At 43.7% G+C, this 24,493-nt stretch overlaps 1 protein-coding gene across 1 annotated transcript in view; it reads right to left on the reverse strand.

Annotated features, from left to right (window-relative positions):
• Positions 1-9,763: 9,763 nt before the first annotated feature.
• The window catches only part of Phlpp1 (PH domain and leucine rich repeat protein phosphatase 1), a 171,761-nt gene continuing 157,031 nt past the window's right edge, over positions 9,764-24,493 (reverse strand). Inside the window, exons 14-17 of the mRNA XM_070028994.1 lie at positions 21,178-21,282; positions 16,782-16,976; positions 14,196-14,424; positions 9,764-11,908 (exon numbers count right to left, since the gene is read on the reverse strand). Coding sequence (XP_069885095.1) covers positions 10,748-11,908; positions 14,196-14,424; positions 16,782-16,976; positions 21,178-21,282 — 1,690 coding nt within the window. The 3' untranslated portion in view covers positions 9,764-10,747. The remainder of the gene's footprint in view (positions 11,909-14,195; positions 14,425-16,781; positions 16,977-21,177; positions 21,283-24,493) is intronic.

A 24,493-nucleotide genomic window follows, 5' to 3' on the forward strand; every position in this document is an offset into this window, starting at 1 on the left:
CTCCTCTGTGTCACCATTCAGGGATGACCAATGGTGTCTCTTCTTGAGTTCAGAAGCACACACCTTTCCCTAGGCTTTCTGATCACCTGGACTGGTCCTGCAACCAAATGTCCTGGAAATGGCCTGGGCAGTGTTCATTGGAGGAACAAAGCTCTGAAGGGCTGGGCCTCAGTTTCCTCTGTTCCACCAATCCTGTCCCCCTGTCCCCTTGTAGTTCTCCCTTAGGACACTCCATATTCCAGGCTTCTCCATTGCTGCTAAAACTGGAGATACTTCTCCAGATGCTTTTCTCTCAGATCTGCCCATGTCTAGGGCTTGCAAGAGCCCTGACCACTCCTGGCCATCCTGGAGGAACTGTGGTGTATGGGGTGAAAGCATCTCTGTGGGGGCCAGAGGGACAGAGTGAGCTCTAGCAGACCATACTACAGCATCCCCCCTGTCAGTACTTCCTGACTGCCACAGGGATTTGTGCTGTGATTCACGTTTCTTGTGAATCCCAGAATATTACCAGGGGGCTTCACAGCTCTGAAGTGTCACTGTCCTAGGCACACTCACAAATCAGCACCAGGTCCCAGGAGTGAAGATCAGCTCATGGTGCAGGCTAGTCCCAAATGAGTCCCTCAAATGTGATTAACACAAGAAGCCTGACTCAGTTGCACAAGAGGTCACTATGATATCAGAGCCTCTTGGTTCCCTTGGGTTTCCCTGAAGTTATTTTGGAGAACAATCAGGTATTGTTACAGAAGTGCCTTGGGAAGAACTTATTATGGGTGTACAGACTTCCATCAGATTACTAGGTCAGAGTCCTAACTCCCGAGGCCTCAGAGAGAGAAGGACCTCCTTTGGAAACAGGGTCCTCACAGTTTAAACAGATGAGTTCTTCTTGGCATAAAGGTTAGAATGGGGAGCCAGTCATGATCAAAACTAGGGAGAACCCAGAGTACCCCCCCACATACATCTGAGACATTCCAAATATAGAGGATACCTAGATTTCTAACAAAGACCATCTAAGGACCCCACAGCATGACAACATGTACACACACCTGGCCCGTTATGGCAGAGTTAAAAGTAGAGCCAAGGGTCTGAGGGTTTCCCCAACCTGTTTCTAGACAAAGAAGTCACCAGACAATGATAGGTTGGGACAGTTGGTCCCTCAAGATACATAGTCCCCACTCAGGCAGGCAGACTTTGTACCCTGCCTGGCCCACAGCTCTCTTCAGAGGAATATAGCATTGTCATTTCTAAGCAAAGACTTTTTCTTTTCAATACTGAAGTCTGCTTCTTTACCATTATTAGATTTATCAGTTTTGAGAGACTGGGCTTGGCTGAGTAGTGTCCCCCAAAAGTTCATGTCTACTCAGAGGTTGAGAATGTGAGTTCCGGTGCATATAGCACTCTTGCAGACATCATCAAGCTAAGACATGGATTAGGTTCTAAAGTCATCATGATCTAATGAGAAGAAATTCTGGAAGAGTCGCCCACCTAGGAACAAAGGCTCCGTGATGACAAAGACAGAGATGGGCATGAGCATTATGAGCCAAGGAATCCTAAGGTTGCCACAGCCCCCGAACCCTGGGAGAGATGAGGAGAGCTGTCTCATGGCCACAGTGAGGGGTCACTGTCAGGGAACATGGTCTCTGACCCTTGCTTTGGGATTTCCAGAATCCAGAACAGTGGGAAAATTAATTCCTACTGTCAGAAGCTCCATGGTTTGTGGTGCTTTCTAACAGGAGTCTACCCACAACCGTCCTTTCCTCAGCTCCCCTCCCGAGTGAAGGCCTGCAGGACCTGAAGAAGCCATCACACACATACAGCCAAATTGACTCTCATGGCTGATGCAAACAGACAGGCTGAATTCTGTATTGCAAATTGCTTGATCCAAACAGATACGCACACATGGGTAATGATGATGAGGTGGGTATGTGAGTACAGGAAATACCTGTGAAGGAAGACTGTCATTGTTCATGCACCTCCTGGGGAGTATTGGATGGCATCAACCAAGACTCTTCTATGTATATGTGCACACTCACTTTGCTTCTGCCAAATGTTTTTCTATATTCATGCATTCAAAGTAGGGTTTGGAATCAGCTCCCTAAAAAGCATATCCAAAGTTTATCCTTCTGGAGACCAAAGGCCTCCAAGTAAGTGTTAGGACCCGGTGAGCTGTATATTCTTCTGCAGCCAAAAGAAGCAAACGCCTAGAGTGTTGTCACAGCCAGGGCATTGTCTGTGTGTGTATATGTCACAATCTAATGAGCCTTTGGTTAAATACCTGGAATCTTCCTTCAAACAGCAATTCTTCAATGGCTTTTCCAATGTATTCCCTTAACATTGGCCTCATAATAATGAGCTCATCACAGAGCCAAAACAATGATCAGTTCTGGCCAGGCACCTGTGGCTCAGGCCTGAAACTTGAGCTACTCGGGATCACCATTTGAAGCCAGGCCAGACAAAGTATGTTCGATTCTTATCTCCAATGAATCTGCAAGAAGCTGGAAGTAGAACTATGGCTCAAGTGATAGAGCACCAGCTTTGAGCACAAAAGCCAAGCAAGAGGTTGAAGTTCTGAGTTCAAGCCCCAGCACTGGCAAGTGCACATGAGCATGTACATGTGTGCGCGAACACACACACACACACACACACACACACACACACACACACACACACACACACACACACAAATAGGCAATTTTTGAGTCCAAAGAAACTAGATTTCCCAGATGCTGTTGCAGTGGGAACCACAGATTCTTGCTTGTTCCTTGCCCACCCCTCCATCCCTGGAATACAAAAGCCACAACGCATCCTAGGTGATTAGTTCAAGTCTACTGATGTGTGGTAGACGTGTGCTTTCGCAAGCTGGGAGTGTGCTGAGCAACTGTATGTCTGTAAGAAAATCATAACGTGATGTACTGTTATGTGACAAACTTCAATATTTGACATAAATTCTGCCGACAATGCCTTTTCTCTTGCTCCTAATATTTAATTGTAATGTATTGTAGTTGCAAAGAGCCGAGTCCATTGAGACTGAAAAAAAAAAGTGGAAAAACATATCCTTTGTGGTTAATATTAATCGTTCACAGGGTTTTCTTCCCAAAGGGAAGCCTGCCAAGAGCCAGAGTGAAGGAGACAACGAGGATGAAAGTGACTCACAGGAACAGCAGGCACAAGAGGTGGGAAGTGGCCTCAGTGTTTGGCATGGAGAAGACTCTGGAGTGTGCTTTGGGCTGGAGACCGTGCAGAGATGCATCCTAGGAGGAAAGGAGGGATGGAGGGTGGCCAGGAAGTCAGTGAGGCCAGGCAGTGGTGCAGGGTCACCCCTAGAAGGAAGGACCCCCCCCATACACACACACTGGGAGATAGCAGGGTGCCTTCCTCCTTCTGGATTAGCTTCCTGACTAGAAGTAACATTTCCAGGTTCCCTTGAGTCAGTGACCTCTGTAAAACCAGACTATTCTTGGTTCTCTGGACTTCCCCTTGGGCTGTCTCAGAAGTGACCCCTCTGCACAGCAGAGACCAGCACATGGAACCTGCTCAATCAGAAGACTGGGCCTGTGAGGTCACTCACCTGGGACAGCCCCTCCCCCGCTCAGCAGAGTCAACAGACTACAAAGGGTAAGGTTGAAAGACAAGGCCCAAAGTGAACAACATACTCTCATCCGGCCCCAGAGTCCCAGGATAGGGCTTTGTCCCAAGGAATGTGTTGTCAGTGGACTCCGAAGCTGTGTGGACAGCATACAATATACAAGCTAGGTTGGCTTCAGTGTCACTAGGCGATCTTATCTTATGGAACTAACTTCTGAGCATGTCCTTCTCTGACAGTAGAGTCCATCTGAAGGCTGTTCCAAGGCTGTGATCGTGTGCTGGAATTATTCCAAGCATTCTGTGATATCCTCATCCCCCACTCCCTGTCCTTCCAAAAACCCTCGGTAAAGGAGAAGGAAGTTATTCATGTATACACTCCACATTTGTTATTTGTCACCATTTGTTGTTTTAGGGGCATTTGAGACAGACAAGCCCACAACAAAGGGGAAGCCAGTGGCTAACTAGATAAAGCAGGTCACTTTGGCTTCTGAGGGAGGTGTGTGCAGAGACTAAAGGGGAGCGAAGGGTGACAGGGAAGGAGACCCCGGGGTCAGGTGCTTACAGCTGAGCCAAGGTGAGACCAGAGATGAGAGCCAGCCAGAAGAAGGCCGAAGCAGAAGCCTCAGTGAGGGAAGCACAGACACATGGATCTAAACAGGAAAGAAGTTTGGTTTGTTCAACAGGAAGGAAGCCAGTGAGACTACTTGGTGGCTGTCAATGAAGAATGACTTTTTGCCCCAGGGGTTTGTGGCAATGTCTGGAGACAATTTTTCTCCCTACAAGTGCGGAAGGACGCTACTGGCAGATAGTGGAGAGGGGCTAGCGATGTAGAGTTCTAAACATTCTCCAAGGCACAGGATAGCCACCATCACAAAGAATGATCTGGACTAAAATGTCACTTGTGCGAAGTTAAGAAATCCTGGGATAAAGTAGCTGAGATAGCTCAGTTGGGAGAGCGTTAGACTGAAGAAATCCTGGGATAGATGGTGTGAAGGAAGCAGAAGTGATCTGGAGGTGGGGATGCTGGTGAATCATACTGGACTGTGTAAGCCATAATGAGGAACTAAGTTTTCTATTTTAATTTTTGGGCCAGTACTAAGGCTCAAACGCAGGACTTGGGTGCTGTCCCTTAGCTTATTCTGCTCAAGGCTAGCACTCTATTACTTATGGCACACCTGGCTTTTTGGTGATTCACTGGAGCTAACAATCTCTTGGATTTTCCTCCATAGGCTGGCTTTGAACCTGGGTTCCAAGATCTCAGCCTCCTGAGTAGCTAGGATTCTAGGTATGAGCTACTGGCACTTGGCTAGAATTTTATTTTTTTGATTTTTTGGTGCCTGTCCTGGGGCCTAGATGCTGTCCCTGAGCTATTGTGCTCAAGCCTAGTGCTCTACCACTTGAGCTACAGCTTTACTTCTGGATTTTTGGTGGTTAACTGGGGATGAGAATGCCATGGACTTTCCTGCCCATGCTGACTCTGAATTGTGGTCCTCAGAGCTCAGCCTCTAAAGGAGCTAAGGCTATAGGCGTGAAGCACTGTGCCTGATACATTTAAATGAGCTACTTCTGATCCACTGATATACTTTGATCGTTCATTAATGGTATTATAGACCATGAGGCAAATAAAAGGTTGTGTGCTTGACATATTTCTGGCTTACATGACAATTTTTATTAAGAATTGGTTTCATGGGCTGGGAAGGTGGCTCAGTGGTAGAGAGTGCTTGTCTCGCATGCATGAGGCCCTGGGTTTGATTCCTCCGCACCACATAAACAGAAAAAGCTGGAAGTGGCGCTGTGGCTCAAGTATTAGAGCGCTAGCCTCGAGCTGAAGAGTTGAGGGACAGCGCCCAGGCCCAGAGTTCAAGCCCAACAATGGACCTCCCCCCCCCCCAAAAAAAAGAATTGGTTTCATAACCTCTGGAGAGGCTAGGTACCAGTGGCTCACACCTGTAATCTTAGCTACTTAGGAGTTTAAGATCTGAGAATCTCAGAAAAGCAAATGACTGTGGATGAGCTTAAGGAAAGCCAAAGTCTGGAGATTGTATAACATTCCAGAAAACCATCTCGTTTGATGTTCTGACTTCTTATCAATAAGTTGGGCTGCTCATTAGAACAAAGCCCAGGTTTATTGGAAAAAGGTATAAGTAGTAATGCCTAGAAAGACATTTTAGTGTGAGACCAGCTTTAGTCCATGTCCTTAAAAGAACGACAGGAATAACACCAGGAGTAATCCAGTCATAAGCAGATGGAAGAAAATTCTCTAAGTGTTCTACTGTTCTCCCTTTAAAACACAAGAACACTGTGTTCTGATTTAGTATAAAATGAAGAAACTAATGAACCAAAGCCAAATAAACACAGTACTTTTTTATGGGTGAATTCGGGGCAGGGGATGTGGTAGCCACACAGCCTAGAAAATGGAAGGGAGCCATAGGGATCATTTCTTCTTGACAAGTGTTCAACTAGTCTTCTAGGAGGGAAGGCAGGCCTGTAGGGACTCGGCTGTGGATTTTGACATTTGTGTGGTCTATAGCTCATCTTCAGGCTGGCTCAGACCCTCAAGTCCTCTCAAGAACAGCACAGCCATCCCCACACCCAAGTCAGGAATTAAGGGCCCATGATAAAGACCAGAGCTGGGCAAGGGGTTTTCTTGGCCACTGCTGGGTAGAGCCAGAGAATCCGGTGGTATGGCTGTCATAGTGTCCCCTATCATAAGCACAGAGCTTTGCTTACTAGAAATAGCTCCCACTTTCACTTACTAATTAGGCCAATAGATTTGCCAAATTAAGTCTGAACTTGGTTCCAGTCTTGGTATTTGGTAAGGTGAGCTCTAAACAACAACTGGAGAACTGTCTTTCAAACACACAGCAATAATAATCAACTACTAACAGATGGTAGTAATCAAAACAAAGCTGCCTACACTCATTTGCACAAAATGTGAGTTAGGGAGGTGAATTAATGAAATTCAATGGCAAGAAAAGGGAAAAGCTCACTTTCTACCAGCACCTCATCTTCTTAACAGCTGTTTCTCTTGATAGTTTGCCATGTAAAATGGTTCTTTTGCTGTGTTCTCAAGCCACTCTTACTTCTATAGCAGTGATGCTTAAATATGCTTTACTGGCTAGGAATTATTTCAGACATCCCTCAGTCTGATCACTGGGGGGTAGGTAGGTAGGGCTGACAGCACAGCCCCTACTTCTTACACAAAGCTTGTCTTCTGACATCTCAAGAATGAATTAAAAAATACTCAGGAAAGAGTTATCACATGGGATTCAATGTAGTTATAATAATGATTCCTTTTCTACCTTTTGGGCAGTGCCAAATTTCAAGGTGTATTACACATGCTTTTTGTTTCATTTTATATATATATTTTAAAATCCTGGAGACAAGGGAGTTGGGAAATGGATGGGAAGTAGACATAAAATCTTTTACATTTCTGGTAAATATTTCTCTATTACTGCCTCATGGGAAACAGTACTATTACAAGATCAGTAGTCAATTGTACTTTCTTCTTCATTATTCTTATTCTGATCAGTGCTGATTCTGGGGCTTGAATTCAAGGCCAGGGCACAATCCCTTAGTTTTTTTAGTCAAGGCTGGTGCTCTCTACCACTTGAGCCAGAGCTCCATTTCAGCCTTTTGGTAGTTACCTGGAGATAAAGGTCTATGGACTTTTCTGCCCAAACTAGCTTCAAACCCTAATCCTTAGACTGCAGCTTCCTGCGTAGCTAGGATTATAGGTGTGAGCCACTAGCACTTGGTTTAAATACACTACCTTAAAAGGCTAAAAAAAAGATGCAAATTACTAATGTAACTTAGTACTGTCTCATTCAATGTAATATAGTTACATTTAACAAGTCTGTCTGTCCCATTGCTTTCTATCTATTCTAGGAAAACAGTAAGAAAATTTTCTTTGGAAGGAGAGGAAACTTCACCAGCAGGTGGTGCTATGACAAAAGCAACTGAGAAACCATACAGGGTGAGACTCTGGAACTCCTCGCCAAAACTAGTACTGTGTGAGCAGTGGCCAAGGGAGGGTTGAAGGCACACACATGTTAGCAAGTGGCTAATTCAAGTGGCAGATCCAACACTGACCAGCTGGGAGACCCTTAATCAGGATCTTCTATTTGGTTGTAAGCCTCATAAGAGGTTCTAAGCTTCTGTTCTAACCTCTTCTTCCTCTCCCTGAGCCCTTCTCTAGTTAAATAGATTTCTCTGTAGAAAGTAAGAAATATAGCAAGGAGGGAGAAATACAGCCCTTCTCCCTCATACATACTCTGCAAAGCCCTGGCCACTCCTCAGCCCTGCCTTTTGTTGGTTATTATGCAGGTGAACTTTTCTTTTTTTTTTTGGAAGGTCATGGGGCTTGAACTCTGGGCCTGGGTGCTGTTCCTCAGCTCTTCAGCTCAAGGCTAGCGCTCTACCACTTGAGCTACAGCGCCACTTCCGGTTTTCTGGTGGTTTATTGGAGATAAGAGTTTCACGGACTGTCCTGCTGGGGCTGGCTTTAAGCCTCGATCCTCAGATCTCAGCCTCCTGAGTAGCTACGATTACAGGCGTGAGCCACCAGCGCCTGGCTTCTAGTGAACTTTTCTATCCAGACTGGCTTCAAATCTCAATCCTCTGAGGCTCAGTCACTTCACAGTTTTATAGGCAGTTCCACAGCGACTGTAAGATGCTATCTTGGTGAACAAATAAAAACTCCACCTCAGAAAGTAACTGGGGATGCTCTTATGCAAGAGCATGCAGACTTTAGTATGTTTATTCTTTGGTCACTCAACATGTGCTCAACAGAATCATCTGTTCATCTCTATGTCCTATGTACCCCAAGGTTCCCCAAGGGAAAGTTTTATTTTTATCTTCACAGTGCTTTGTAGGTAGCAAGCACACTTCATGACAGAATAGACAGACAGGCCAGTGTCCAGGGCACTGGGGCACTCTGGAACACCACTTCTCAGTCTGTTCCTTTCTCCTTTCGGCCGCAGACACCAGGAAGCAAGTTTCCATGAGACCTTGTGGGTCTTGAGGCTACCCTTGAACATTAGTGGCTATGGGATTGTACCTGTTGGCTCTAGCTGACCAACTATACAGGTTCTAATACCTCTACGTGTCAGCAGTAGTAGAAGCAGCAGCAGCAGCAGCATTTCCACACTGTTGATCTAGGTCTGTTCCAAAGAGAACAGGTGAACATGGCCCAGAGGGAGATCTAAGAGCTGAGGAAGCCAGAGTGCCAGTCCACATCTCCAAAGGGAATCACTGGGAAAGAAAGTACCTGGAGCTTGATGTGTCTGCTCTGATCCATGTGGAATGGGGCAGACGAAGGAAGGCAGAGCTCCTGAGATGGCTCCACTTCCAGTCCAAGGCTGATACATTTGGGAAGATCAGTGCTTTTAGCCACTGGGTCCTCCACTGGCTGGAATGAGTGAATTCTTCTTCCATGACCACGATGGTACCTCAAGAATCCTGTGTGCATACTTGTACAGAAATGAAGTCATTACCCCCTGCCTATGAGAGGAGCAGAGCACCTCCCATCAACCCACAAGTCATGATATGAAGTGCCATCATAGAACCAGGTTGATTATTAGGAGCAAACCTCAAGGGAGACATGGGGACATGGAAAGTTGGCCCATCTGAGACAGAGAAGCCAAGAGTCTCTTTCCCATGTGCTTCAGTGTGGAGGGGGTAAGAGGCCCAGAGTCTGGGAAGTGCCTGAGGAATCAGCCTGGAACCTGAGTGTACCACTCACTACACCTACACTTGTGTCTGCTAGTGGTGGAACTCCTGATTTTCACTGTTGCAACACAAGGTACAATGGTTTGTTTATGTGATGATCTAGGGGCTCCTGGGAGAACTGAAAACAAACTTGGCTTTATGAGATGAGAAGATTTCTGGCGATCTCAATGAAACCTCTATGTATTTCCCCAACATAATAAAAGTAAGAACAAGAAAGGGTGTAACACCAGCTATTAGCCATATGATCAATTTCAGTACCTTGTTCACTGTAGCCTGAGAGGTGTATTTCCCTTAAAAACAACAACAACAACAACAACAAAACCAGCAACAAAACCCCAAGACAGTAAACGTCTGATAGACTCCAAAGTTCCATCTATCTGTTGCAAACCCAAGCTGGTGGGATCATCTGCAGGACATACCTGGCTGCTGAGACAAAAGCAGAGGGATCCAATACTTGTAAATTTCATGTTTATTATAACAAAAATGATGACATGTCCATTTGTGCATTCTGCTTTAATATGACTCTGGGTATGTAAATGGTCTACTGGTCTCTATACAGTCATGCTGATTGTGGCAGCGGTAAGGAACATAATTAAAAAGTGTCTGCAAAGGTCAAGAGGCGTGGCTCAGGGAGGAAGGAAACAGGTTCCAGGGCCCAGGCAGGATCTTGCCCAGTGTCATCAGAGCTGCCTTGTCTTATCCAAACAAAAATGGGTTTGCCAAAGCCTCAGCTGAAGGTGAGCTAGGCATGGGGACAAAGCAGGAAGGGCTTCCCAGAGGGACAAGAAGAGAAGTCAGTAATTTAGGCTGCGTCCTTACACCAAGACTACAAAACATTTGAAGCATCACTATATAACACTGAGCTATTTACAATAGAAATTTCTCAATCAACTGTTCTCTCAGAGAAAATTAGTGAGTCCCAGTGACTTAAGTCACCTGACAGAGTAAAGCAACTCCTAGGAGTTAGTCTCCATATTCTACAAATGTCTATCATTTTCAAGACAAAAAAAGCCCCCCCCACCCCGCCCCACCAAGAAATACAGTATCACAATATTATTAAATCATTTAGCAAAGGCAAGCTGGCCTGCCCTCCAAACAAACAAGACAACAAAAAGCCATTTTAAAAAATATTACATTATCATTAACTGTTTCTCTGTAATATATTAAACCTTTTGTTCTTTGTCTTTACACATCTGATATGTTAGGGGAAAAAAGTTAACAAATTTAAATCATATTCATAAAGCATCACTAGAAGAAAAGTGGTAATTATTTTTTTTAAAAAAATAATCAACAGAAAGAACCTACAGATTAGCTGCAGAGACAGTGGGGCAGTGTTTGGGAGGATGTGGAGTAGAACCCCTGGTTAACGTGAGCCTAGGAGACTGCTCAGTCTTTCTGGGTTAGTTTATTTTTATAGAGCAGTGCTCGGACTAGGTCATAATGGTGTATCGTAATAGTCCGGCAGCTGGTCCGTGTGGAATTGCCGCTGTGGCGGTGGCTGCTGTGGCTGAGGTGGTGGTGACGGCTGCTGCTGCTCTTGGTGGTGTTTCATCATTTCTTTGACTTCTTCTTCTAGCTCTGGGGGGATGATAAACTGATCATCAGGATCAGGCTGAGCCGGGGCAGCAAAATAGCCTCCAGGCTTTCGAAGCGGGGCATCTGTGGCAACCTCTATCACATTGTGGCTTCTTTCCTGGGGTGCCACAGAGCCATTCACCCTGCGGCGCCCGATAGTCCCCAGGAAGTCTGCCTTCCTGGGCAGACCTGGCTCATCCTCATTGGCACTGATGACAATGCCCTCGTCGCTGGCCTCCGCTGGCACTTGGAGCAGGTGCTGCTGTCTCTCCTTCTCCTTGGCCCTGCCGCAGTGGATGTCCACTTCCACCTCCACACGGCTGCCATTGCTGAAGACGCCCTCAATGGGTTCTTCGTCGTCACTGTCAAGGCCATTGTCAGAGAAGGCGCTGGAGAAAGTGGCGCTGGACAGCTGGCGTTGGAAGGAGTTGGAGAGGGAGACTGGGTGGAGCATGCATCGCTGCTCGCTGGGGTAGGCGGGGCTGCTCTCGTTTAGGGCTCCAGAAGACGGGGGCTCGTCTGAGGCTGTGGACCCCACCTCACTGCTCATCTCTGAGGTGGACAGCTCACTGCTGATCTCTGATGCCATACCGCTGCTGGAGGATGGCACGCCTAGCCCATCAGAAGGTCGGTCTTTGATCACCATGTTGACAGAGGGAGAGAAGATGCCTGGGCTGGGTGGTGGCACGCTGCTGCTGGCACTGAGCTCACAGCAGCAGAAGCTGTCCTCCGTGACACTGAGCTGAACCACCACGGCGCTGATGCTGTCATGGCAGCCGTAGCTCTGGGCTAGGGTGCAGAGCTTCTTGGCAGCAGCTCGGGCATCGGGCACGTTGCGCACAGCCTCCACAGCCTCCCCAATGGACAAGCTGTCCCACAGCCCCTTACTACCCAGGATGAAGAACTCATCCTGTGGGGTGAGGAGGACAGACTGCACATGGGGGCGAGGGACCACACTGGGATGGAGGAAGGTGTAGCCCAAGATGCGTGTGGATTCTGTCACTCCATTCACCTTGCCGTCCTGGAAGAAGAAGGGTTTCCAAAGAGATAAGCGAGCACAGAGCACCCCAGTTAACTGCACAGCTGCCCCTTGGGTGTCTGACTATAGGACTACAGGGAAGTATGGGGTGGCCCACAGTGGTGGATTGGTTACCTTCTAGAAAGTTTTTAGTATGTAGGCCTGGGACAAGTGGAAAGTACTTCAGGCATTCACTTTACTAAGATTATGTTCATACTAAGAGGCAAGACCTTATATCTCCTAGGCAAGCTATCCATCCACCCTCAAACAGGTGCAGGCTCACTAGCTCCTGTCAGCGATGAAACCAGCCCAAGAAACGCACAAGTCAGGTTTATTTCCACTCTACTAGCATATGGAGCACCAGGGGACAGACAGTGAGAGGCCTTAATTGGTGAAGAAAATATTATGTGACTAGCTGAGTCAGAATTCTCATGTTTGGAGGCAGATGCTAAAGAAGAGGTGCTAATTCTTAAGATTTACTTAAACTTGATTTCTTAGGACAAGCGGGGAAAGCAAACCTCCCAGATTTAGTTCAGATGGGTTATGACACTTAAACAATTCATGTATCTGCTGGATTCTCTCTTTTTAAGTTCAAGGTTCTCAGGCCCACTAAATGGTTTTACATGCTAATTTTAGCACTTCTTTCCACAAAAGGCGCTGACTATTAGTATATGTCTAAGTTGAGCAAGTCTCCCAGGGAACACCCTAGTCTTCCCACTCCCACCCCTGGCCTTGGACTCTGCAAAGTGTTTGCTTGTTCTCAGGGTAGCTTACCCCCCCCCCCCCCCACGTAATCTCATGATGCCACCCTTATGTGCAGGTGGCATTTTTGAAGATAAGTGAAACAGGGCATCTAGCACACTTTAAATGCTCTCTTTCTTGGGATGTAATTTTCCCCAAAGTGGGGGATTTGCCAAGAGCTACCCTTGCTGTTTTGGCCACCCGTTAGATTTCTCCCAGCAGAACCAATGGTTTTATGTACTGTATGTATGTGTTTTAAGGGTATGCCTGACAGAACCAAGATGAAAAACAAAACAAAACAAAACAAAGCAACATTCTCCACCCCCCACCCCACCCAATCAAGTGAGTAAGAGGAGAGGCAAAGAAAACAAAAGGTCGATCTACAAACTGTGATTCAGTTATACGGTAGATATCTTTAACCTTCAGATCACGTTGGACATGTAACAGTGATCACTTAAGTGCAATACATTCTGCATAATATCAGACTGTCTTTACTTCCTAACATAGTCTTCCATCCATTTAAATTCCCCCTGCTCTTAGAATAGACAGACTAAATTTACACACAGATGCATTTCCATGGGATCCCAGTGTATCTTAAGTCTTACTGTATCTTTCTTATGGCCCTTACAAAGCTGATCTGTAATTGGTCTTTTATGCTGCTGGACCAATTTTCAATGGTCTATACATGATTCTGTAGGTTTTATCAACAATAGAAGACTGGCAGGGTTTTTTGTTTTTTACCTCACAATTTTAATAAGCATCAGTAAGATTGAGAACTTCTTTTGGGCAGATGTATATCTATGAAGATCACTGCTCTACTCCAGTATCATTTTTCAGGCAAACGAAACCAGGTGAATTAGTAAATGTAGACTTACTCCAGGGTTTTCAACAGCATCACTGGTGCTATTTTGAGGCCAGAGAAGTCTCTTATGGGGTGTCACTTCTATTGTAGAATGTTCAGTATGAAGTTCATTATATCTCCACCCTCTACCCACTATGTGACAGTAGACAAAAGTGCCCTCAGCTGAGCACTACATGCTACTAAAATGGAACAGTAGGCAAGGAGAAAAATAACAGTTCCATAGACACTTGTTGTGTCCCAGTCAGAGTAACTTTGTAAGATGAGACCAATATGCTATTACTCCTAATTATGGGTGAAAAAACAGGCTTAGAGATATGCAAACCAGCCCTAGAATTTCAGGAACAGAGCTCCTGACTACACAACCAGCACTGTGGACCAGTGGCTGTGAACAAATGAGATGATACCCATGAAGTGCTATTCTACCTGGCCACTAGTACATGCTAAATTATCCTATAAGCTACAATACCTTTACACACAGCATACAACTGATATGTGTTTCACAATCCTATAGGTTAATAATACTTTTACACACATCATATAAGGAATTTACTGTGGAACACTATGGATTCAAAAAACTAATTTTAAACCGATTTCAAAAAATGTTCTTTGAAGGCAAACGCCCACAAACTTGTTTCTGCAATGACCTGGCTATTGCTCTCTGCCATTCCAGGAAATCCCTCTGCTCACCTCGGTAACAATGGCCTTGTGCTGCTTAATTCTCTTCAGCTCTTCTTCACAGCTCATGACGTAAGATCTGGACAGAGACAATGGCTTCCCATTTCTACAGAGAACAGTTTGGCACTTGCCCACATTAGCAGAAGTCAAGGTAAAGGACCCTCCTGGGTCAACAGGGTCATGCTTGATATGACAAAGGACAGCAGCACCTCCAAGTTTCTGCCCAGCAGTTCCAAGTTTCCTGGAATTTAAGGAGATGGAGTGAGAACTCAAGGAACTCATGTGTCATCAGTTCTGTGTATCAATGGGAAGAGAGCCACCGGAATCTGAGGTATAGAAGAAAATGCCATATTTTCCACTAAAATCCAAACGAGGTGTCTGTAATGAAGGGGCCTTTGTTCTGCTGTGCCCAGCCTGCTACCCAAAGTTAATCACACTGCCCTAGCAACACACTCCAAAGATAGCAAGAAATTACCACTTCTTTCTCCATCCACTTCTCTAAATCTTCTGTTCCTAGGAGAGGAAAACTGAAGGGCCCACTTATTCCAGAATAGGTGTGAATACAGAATGGTTGCTCAGAAAAACCTGGCTGCCCTCTTCTTCTGAAGGATTGGACTGCAGCTGAGATTTGCTGCTAATCAAACACTAGGTGCTTATGATTTTTTGACCATTTATCATGGTCTTATTATTTGAAGCACCTACAAATTCTTTTGGCTAAAAAGAAGCAAAGATTACCAAATACAATCTCCATAAATGACCATTTCTCTCAGACCCATGCTGTTTCTGAGTGGTATTGGAACGAGGCAATGATAAAAACAGCACAAGGGCAGGGAGACCCTCCAGCACTGTCAGCTCCTATCAGCTTCTAAGTGAAGCAACTGGCAATAACAGCAATGAAACTGGGCACAAAGAACATGCAGACCCCTAAGGATCAAAGTGCTCATCATGAACCTGTACCTTATTAACAAGAAAATAAAAAGTATACCACAGACCCTAGAGATAGGCCTATAATTTAGGTCTCCAAATTTGAACTTCCAGATATCCCTGACCAGATCTGGCTCCAAGGTGGCACTACTTTCTTTAAAAGGCGCAAAAAATAGGAAGGGTATATATAGCTACTAATAACAGGAATTTGGACTTTTCAGACTTTAATTCATTTTCTTTCTTTTTTGCTTTTTTGGTGGTACCAGGTTAGAACTCAGGATCTCATACTTACTAAGGCTAGTGCTCTACCATCTGAACTACACAAGCCCAGCTTTTTTACTGGCTATTTTTAGAGATGGAGTCTCCTGGACCTTTTTGCTCATGCTGGCTTCAAAGTGACTGTGAATCTCCTAAGTAGGTAAGATTACAGGCTTGAGCCCTGGGTGTCCAGCTTTCAGTTTGTAATTCTTACCCATTGAGGATAAAATCTGGGGAGGTTTTGAATACAAGACTGTGTGTGTGTGTGTGTGTGTGTGTGATTCATTTTTCTCTAAGACAAGGTGGTGACTTGTGTGTGTGTGTGTGTGTGTGATTCATTTTTCTCTAAGACAAGGTGGTGACTACATCAGAAAAGCTGATATGCCTGGTACCAGAACAGCATCTGGAGTTGCAGTGCTCAAGAACAAACCCTGTTGCACAACTTACTAGCTCTGAGGGCACTTTGCTTCACTTCTGTCTCATCCAAAAAATAATAGTAGCAACACCTGCCTCACTGGGGAAAACTGAAGATCTGTAAAGTATTTACATCAATGACTATACACAGGAAAAGCTCACTATGTATTCGTTAGCTCTTACAATTGTTCAATTGTCATGGTTCTGCCCCTGGACAGAGAGGTCAGGCTGGTGGCCAAGACTCCCACCCGACAACCTGCAAGACCACCTACAGACTCTGCAAGGGTAACCACTCACAGTACAGGCATGGCTCTGAAAACTGCAGAGGACAACATTGTGCAGCAGACACTTCGTACCCTGGTTATGAAGCCACCTCCTCTGGCAGAGAGAGGAGGAGCAGATTGCCACTGCTGCCATGACCCTTAGAGCCCAAGGTCATCTGTCACTCTGGGCCCCTTATAGCAAGAGTCTGCAAGATGGTATTTATACACAGTTCAATTCCAAGCCCTTAAGTTGGCAAAAGGATGAGCACACTTCTTTTACTTAAGTGATAGTAACAAATGTCAAATAATCCCAAATGACACTCCCTAATTCCCACAGTGAGTGAGGCTCTGTTGTGGGTGGAAGTGTCGAGTCTACTAGTGACCCTGTCTTGAACACTGAAGAAGGGGGAAACAAACATAATGTGTTGGCCCCTGGACTGAAATCTGTCCACTTCCAAAAATCTGACCAATTCCAGAAAGACTTTTATAAGCCAGGCACCTGATGACTCAAACTATAATCCTAGCTCTTCAGGAGACTGCGATCTGAGGAGTAGTTTGACACACACACACACACACACACACACACACACACACACACACACACACACACACACACACACACACACACACACACACACACACACACACACACACACACACACACACACACACACACACACACACACACACACACACACAGAGCAAGAAAATACAGGAGGGCAGGTACTTCATGTTTTACCTTTGCATTACTATGAATGTGTTGACCATGTATTCTTCCTCGTTTTTTGTTTTCTGCAATTCTTCAGCCAAAATGTCACTCATGGTACACTGGAGAAGATAGGGTACCTCCACATTCCGATCCCCATCAAATACACCATACAGGGCCTCTCGGTTGTCACGGAAGTTATTCACAGACAGGGCTGCAACACACAACCTACGAAGGAAGAATTGTGATAAGTGTACTCATCTTTACTCCCCCATGACCAACTCAACAGTAATTTCTAAGGATTTATCCCAGTGCTTCTTTCCTTATGACTCCAGACAAATTTATAGGTAAACTGAGTCCAGAGAAGTTGTACTAACCAACTTCTATCTGCAGAGAATAATTAACATTCATTGTAATATGATTCACTATGATTAACAACTATTAACATGCATCATATACAACACATGCCTTTCCTCACCTTTCTCTTCTGATTATTATTTTGTTGTTGTTGGGACCAGGGTTGGAACTCAGGTCCTCGTCTACCACATGAGCCACACCCCAGGTCAGATATGGGTATTTTTTTGAAGGAGTTGTCTTATGGACTTTTCTGCCCAGAAAGCCATCAAACTGGAATTCTGTGGACCTCAGCCTCCTGAGTAGCTGCAACAACAGGCCCGAGCCACTAGGGGCAGGCACTGATTTTATTTATTTTAAGTAGTTATACAAAAGGGTTTCAACTCAACAGTCAGATTATGAGTACACTGCATCTATATCAGTGGCACCTGATTTTATTTATGCAGTCAATGAATGGCTATTCAGGAGAATCTGCACATCTAACCAAAACAGAGTGATAATTAGGAGCCAAGCTCTGGTATTCTACTGAGAAGGCTGAGATCTGAGGACTGTGGTTCAAAGCTGGCCTGGGCAAGAAAGTTCCTTAGATTCTTATCTCCAATTAACTACCAGAAAACTGAAAGTGACACTGTGGTTCAAAGTGGTAGAGTGCTAGCCTTGAGCAAAAGAGCTTAAGGACAGTGCCTAGGCCACAAGTCAAGCCCTACAATTGAATACCCCTTCCAAAAAAAAAATTAGAAAACATGAAATGTAAAGCTATATGAAAAGTTTTTAATAATTTTAAAAGGAAGTAAGACACATACATACAGCTTTTAGAAACTGGACACAACCTGCTGTCTGCCCTGTTTATTCCTGGGGAGGAAGTTTCCAAATTGCATCAAGACAAGAGCTACGTGTGAGGCAGGTGGTGCTTGCTGGCAGCTGAGGGCTGCCCTGCAAAATGCTGGAAGAGAGGAGCTGCTTCAGCCACTGCGCACTGGAGGTCAAGAGTCTCTCTACTGCAGCTTCAAAGAATCGAAATGACCAAGTAATTTGTGTTCCAGAACTGCATGACAGAGAAGCTGGGCACGGTGCCACCTGCCTGCCATCTCAGCACAGGGACATGAGCTTATATATGGCCCTATCTCTGAAAAGCAAAAGGAATCAAACAGATGAATAAAAAATATACCCAAAAACCTAAAGAGAGAAAAACATGGACGAGAAAACAACAACAAAAAGGTATTAATGAGTGGAGGGCAAATGTCTATGACTTGGAAGATAGTCTTGGAAAGAGGACAAAAAAAAAGTCAAATGAGTATTTATGACAGACATCTGAAATTCAATGTAAAGTATAAAACTACAGATAAGTTCAATAAACTGCCAACAAGAGCAGCATGAAGAAAGCTGAGGCACATCACAATCAAACTGGTTGGTTGGTTTGTTTCCTGGTCAGTTGTGGGGCTTGAACTCTGGGCCTTGGTGCTGTCCCTGAGCATTTCAGCTAGCACTCTACCACTTGAGCCACAGTGCTACTTCCTACTTCCAACTTTTTCCTGTTTATGTGGTGCTGAGGAATTGAACCCAGGGTCTCATGCATGAGAGGCAAGCACTTTACCACTGAGCCACCTTCCCTGCCCCACAATCAAACAGTTAAAATCCAGGAAGGATGGTAGAGGGTGGACTATGGCACAAAGACATGAATGACTGCACACTTCTCTAGGAACATCAAAGATTGGGGCCACATCTTCTAAGAACTGATTTTAAAAAACCCTAAAAAAACAAAATTATAGGCCAACATAGATTTCTAAATTAGTAAAAATAGCTTTGAAAAGTGAAGGTGAAATAAAGGCACTTTTAAGAGATGGATATGTGGATCTCTATAAATGTAGTCATCACAAATGATGAAGGGGTGGGGACATCTTACTACTACATGCCTCTCCTGGGACAGGGGATGTTACTACCTGGTGAGTACAGGCCAGGCATGCTACAAAACATTCTATAATCTGCCCCCAAACCTCAACGGTACTGAAGTTAAGAAACACTGTTTTAGAAAATAATACACCAAATGCACAAGAAAAACAGAAGACAACAACACAGAGACAAACACTGGAGTAGTAATAATATTTGTAAGATGCTTATCCGTGACACGATATGATACAATACAATGCGACTTGGAGGTAAGCTGTGATAACTTAAAGATTATATTATAAACCCTAAGCAAGGATTTTCCAAAAGGAAATCTTCCTCTTCCTCTCTCTTACACACATATAGAATAGATGAGAAGGAAAAAATAACCAGCTCATGTAAAATACAAAACTCCCCAAATAAAAAACAAAACAAAAAAATACCAAACATTCTCAGTATACCTCTGCTGGCAGAGTAAAAGAAGCCACAGGAAATACAGCAAGGACAAAGGTGGCTACGATCCTGGGGCATTGTTCAGCTTCTATCTCCCTGAGCTTGTGGCAGTCTGCATCTATGCTTACTTTAGGACAATTCACAGAGCTACACACCACTACTCACACACTTTTCTGGACTTAGGTCATACTTTAATACAAACAGTTTTTTAAAAAGAAATTGTGGAAGAGGAATTATGCAGAGAAAAGCAGACCTAACTGATTACTTGCTTAATCCATATGGATAAGTAGGTAAGAAAAGTTTATTATCCAGGTTATTTTTAAAACACTTTTATATTTCACATCAGTGTTCGGAAATTGGAAAAATAAGTAGGGATTTGTAAGATACTCGATTCTTTAGTCTAAAAAGCAATTGCCTCTAGAAAGGAAATGTGAGCACTGTAATGAACACACAGCTAACCTAATGGTATGCAGTACAACGAACATGCTAATGAGGCAATAGCCAGAACCATGGAGGAGCTGAGGCTGGCCTGCTTAGGTTATTCTGCCTTTGCTGAGCAAAGGGAACAGAGGCTGAGATGGGGACTGTCTCTCCTCTAAGGAGCAGGCAGCCAAATCACCCTGTAGGGAAAGTAGGAGGGATCAAATGTTCCAGATCCAGAACTAGAGCAGATACTACTTCCTGTCCCAGAGAAAAGCAGTCAGCATGCAGCATTAGTACCACATTCTACATTCTACTTGCTAGTCAGCAATTCTCAATCCTAAACACTTTAGAATCACTTACTTGGGACTTTAAAACATTCAGATTCAATGAGTCTAGGCTGAATAATAGCTATGTGCTTATATTTCATATATCTGTTTTATGTAGTTAATACATAATTTATATAAACTTAATTTTTTTTTAAGCCAGAGTCTCATTAAGTTCCACAAGCTGGCCTCATGCTGGAATGACAGGTGTGCACTACCATACCAAGTTGGGAATTTTTATTTTTAAAGTTTCTTAATCAGTTGTGAGCTATTATTGGGTCTCCCTCCACTTTCTGTTCTTTCTTTATTCTCAATATTGTGCTGTTATACCTTAGGACTATTGCTGGATTCTTTACTTTCCTAGTATTACTTATTAGCATGCCCTCATATAATGTAAGCATGCCTGATAAGTTTGATAGCATTTCTTGAGAAAAAAAATCAATATTTTTATTTAAGAGAGGGTTGGTTGGAGAAAGTAGGAAAGAAAAAGAAATTAAGGCAGAGAACTCTGTGACAACTTGGCAGCAGGACAAATGGATGACATTACAGGGAGTTGCCAACCTAATTTAGACTGTAGAAATAGCTCTGGTCACCAATGTAAATTATTTTAAATATGGACAATCAAAGCTACTTCTCCCTTAATGCTATCCCTGTTCTGCTTGATAAACAAGCTTCAGAGAAAAGATAAAGGGTCTTTTCAAAGGAGCAGGGATGCATTTCAATACTTATGCCTTTTCCAAACACAGGAGTCTTACACAGATATAGTGTGTCAGTTACACGGTATCCTAGCAACCTCTCTCACAAAAGGGGAGTATGTGATGCCAAGCACTGCCTTAGCTTGGTGTTCAAACAGATGTCATAAAGGAGCCTCACTCTGGAGAAACATACTCAAAGAAACTTTACAGGAGAAAAGTGTGTGCAAAAGCCCTACGTTTCTTTGTACCCTACTAAACAGAGGAACAGTTTTTGCTCCTAAGTTTCATCCAACTTACTTGTTTTTCACTCCTGAAGCTTCAGTGTAACCATGGCTCCACACTGCTGGGGCTCCAGATGCATCAGCTGCTGAAGGCTGATCGATCTTGAAGCAGCGGATATTACTAACAGAACAAAAAAGGAAAGAGAATCATTAAAGCCAAACAAGTGTGAACTGCTACCTTTACTTGAGTAATAAAAAAGTCTGCTAGGCAGTCTGTACTTATAAATTCTTACATATAATTTTTAAGTACACAGCAATTTTTACAGATCACAGAGTCTTCATAGAAACAATTTTGTTTTCTAGCCTGATCATTAAAGGAAAAAATAATCCTCAGTGCCCCTTCCCCATTCAATAATCTTTTCTAGTGAAGTAATTTCTGTCTGTGGCCTAGCTGAACAGCAGGTGGCAAGGAGCAATCTGAGGGGCACTGCAGCATGATGCCTGCACATCTTCAAGAATGAAGCACATACTCATCCACTCCAGCTCTTGTACAATGTGTAATACAGGCACAGTCTCCTGACTTGGCTTGCTTGTTCACAGCTGTGCTTTACCACTTATGCCAATCCTCCTAGCCCTACTTTTTAATGGAGGTAGAGCCTCACAGACCTTCCTTTCTGGGCTAGGTTTGAACTTCAAGCCTCCAAATCTCAGTCTCCTGAGAAGCTAGGATTACAGGCATGAACCACTAGTGCTTGGCTTAGATTTATTCTTGATATATTTCATAAAAGGTAAGTGTAAAATTTATGCCTATATAGAACATAAATGTCAAAACGAATCTGTATATACTAAGTTCTTGATACTTTCTCCCTTTCTTTTTAATCTAAAAAATAACATTTCTAGCTTGTGAGTATATTCAGATGATTTTATTATACATAATTCACCTTTTTTTGGATACAACTTTTCTCTAAAGCTAGTTTCATTCACTAACAACTTGACACAATTCTGAAACATAAAAATTTTGGGGAATGTGGCTTAGCGATGGAGTACTTGCCTAGCATGCATGAAGCCCTGAGTTTGATTCCTCAGTACCACATAAACAGAAAAGGCCAGGAGTGTCGCTATGCTCAAGTGGTAAAGTGCTAGTCTTCAGCAAAAGAAGCTCAGGGACAGTGCCCAGTCCCTGAGAATTCAAGCCACAGGAGAGGCAAAATAAATAAAAATAAAAATCATATTTACAAAAAGTCCTCATGAAAAGGGAAATGTATTTTGATGATTGATCACCTATTCAGTCTTGAAAAGTATCCTTTCAAGAATAGATTCTCCTCCTCCTCCTCCTCCTCCTCCTCCTTCTTTTGAAGTCTGCTCCTCTTACTCTTATCAGGTAACTGAGGACTGGCCAGTGGAGGGCCTGAGGCCACGGTTTCACAGAATGGTGATCCACTGGCGGGAAGCCAGGCCTCCATGTCTCCTCAAGGATGCTCTGCTCAGCAGGCTTCCTCCACTGTACAACAAATCAACTTTTTCATGAAGTATTTTAAATGACAAGTGGGCACTGACCAGACCAATTCTATCCAGGAACTACTGTAAAGCTCTTCAAGTTTAGTTTGTACTAAACCAAAGATTGTATGTAATGGATCATTCATCAAATTTATCTTCTTTGTATTTTCTGTGATACTGGACAAACAGTGACTAATGTGGGTCAATGGTCAAAACTGCAAATGTGGCAAAAACCTGTAATCTTAAGTACTCAGGAAGTAGAGATTAGTAGTACGAATCACAGTTCAAAGCCATCCTGGGCTAAGAGCTAATAAAAACCCATCTCAAACCAATAATCTGGCCATAGGAAGCATTATCTATAACCCCAGCTACACAGGAGACACTAGGTAGGAGGATGGCAGTTCAAGTCTGGCTCTGGACAAAGAAACTATACCTAAAAAATAACTAAAGTGACCAGGAGCTGGTGGCTCATGCCTGTAATCCTACTCAGAAGATTGAGATTTGAGGATGGATGTTCCAAGCAGCTCAGGCAAGAAAGGAAAGTTCATGAGACTCTTATTATCTCCAATGAACTACTAAAAAAAATTTGGAAGTAGAGCTGTGGCTCAAATGGTAGAGCACTAGCCTTGAGCAAAAGACACTCAAGGACAGACCCTCAGTTTAAGCCTCAGGACCAGCACAATAGACAGACAGACAGACAGACAGACAGACAGACAGACAGACAGACAGACAGATAGAGCAAAAGAAGTTGTGGGTATGGTTTAAGATCAAACACTAATATCAAAAGTAAAGATACTGTAACAAAATGAAAATTCAGAGAAGTTTAAAGAAAATAAAGACTACTCATAACAGAGAACATAATCAGAGAACAACTTTTTTAGCTTGTTACACATCCTTTCAGGCATTTTTTTTGAGGGTGGGCACACACACTATTTTTAAAAAAGGGGGAATTACATATATACACATGTCTTTGAAATTTTTATTTTCATTTAATTCTATTCTGTGGAGATTTTCCAATTTATACAATAGGGCTACATAATAACTCTATCCACAAGTGGAGCATAATTTAGTTACCTCTACTAAAAGACATTTAGAGTTCTATGATAAACATTAATACAAAACTTCTTGATAACACCATAAGCAACTTATAAACTTATGATTCCGTTTGGGGTGGGAGGGGTGGAGGCCCGGCGGGGAGAGAGGTAGGGAGATGTCATACTTGCCAGGCAGGTACTCTATTAGTTAAGCCATGGCCCCCGACTTTTTGCAATAGGATTTCACAGTTATACCAGGCCTAAATTTATATTTCCCATGTAGTGGGGATGATAGGAGTATAGTACTATGCCCAGACTTGCCTCAAAACATGATCCTGACCTCTGCCTCCTGATCACAGAGGATGACAAGTGTGAGCCACCACACCCAGCATGAAATTATTTAATGTTGATGATGAAGCAGTATTAATGAACTCTTTCAAAAACACAGAGAGAACTTTAACAGGATCTAACTAATCCAACTTTTCCAGTTAAAAAATAATAATCTGGGGGCTGGGAAGGTGGCTCAGTGGTAGAGCGCTTGCCTTGCATGCCTGAGGCTCTGGGTTCGATTCCTCAGCACCACATAAGCAAAAAGAAAAAAGCTGGAAGTGGTGCTGTGGCTCAAGTGGTAGAGCGCTAGCCTTGAGCTGAAGAGCTGAGGGACAGCGCCCAGGCCCAGAGTTCAGGCCCCATGACCGGACCCAAAAAAAGTAAAAAAAAATTAAAAAAAACAAAAAAAATAATAATCTGGATTCAGTTCCAAATTGTTATTTCCCCCCACCCCCCATCATCTCTTCAAAATTCTTCCTTAGTACCTGCATTAGGTGTTACCATCCCTGTGTTATCATGAGTCCTGAGATT

This window comes from Dipodomys merriami, unplaced genomic scaffold, assembly GCF_024711535.1.
Source record: "Dipodomys merriami isolate MVZ:Mamm:240054 unplaced genomic scaffold, mDipMer1.0.p SCAF_2, whole genome shotgun sequence".
Classification (NCBI taxonomy): domain Eukaryota; kingdom Metazoa; phylum Chordata; class Mammalia; order Rodentia; family Heteromyidae; genus Dipodomys; species Dipodomys merriami.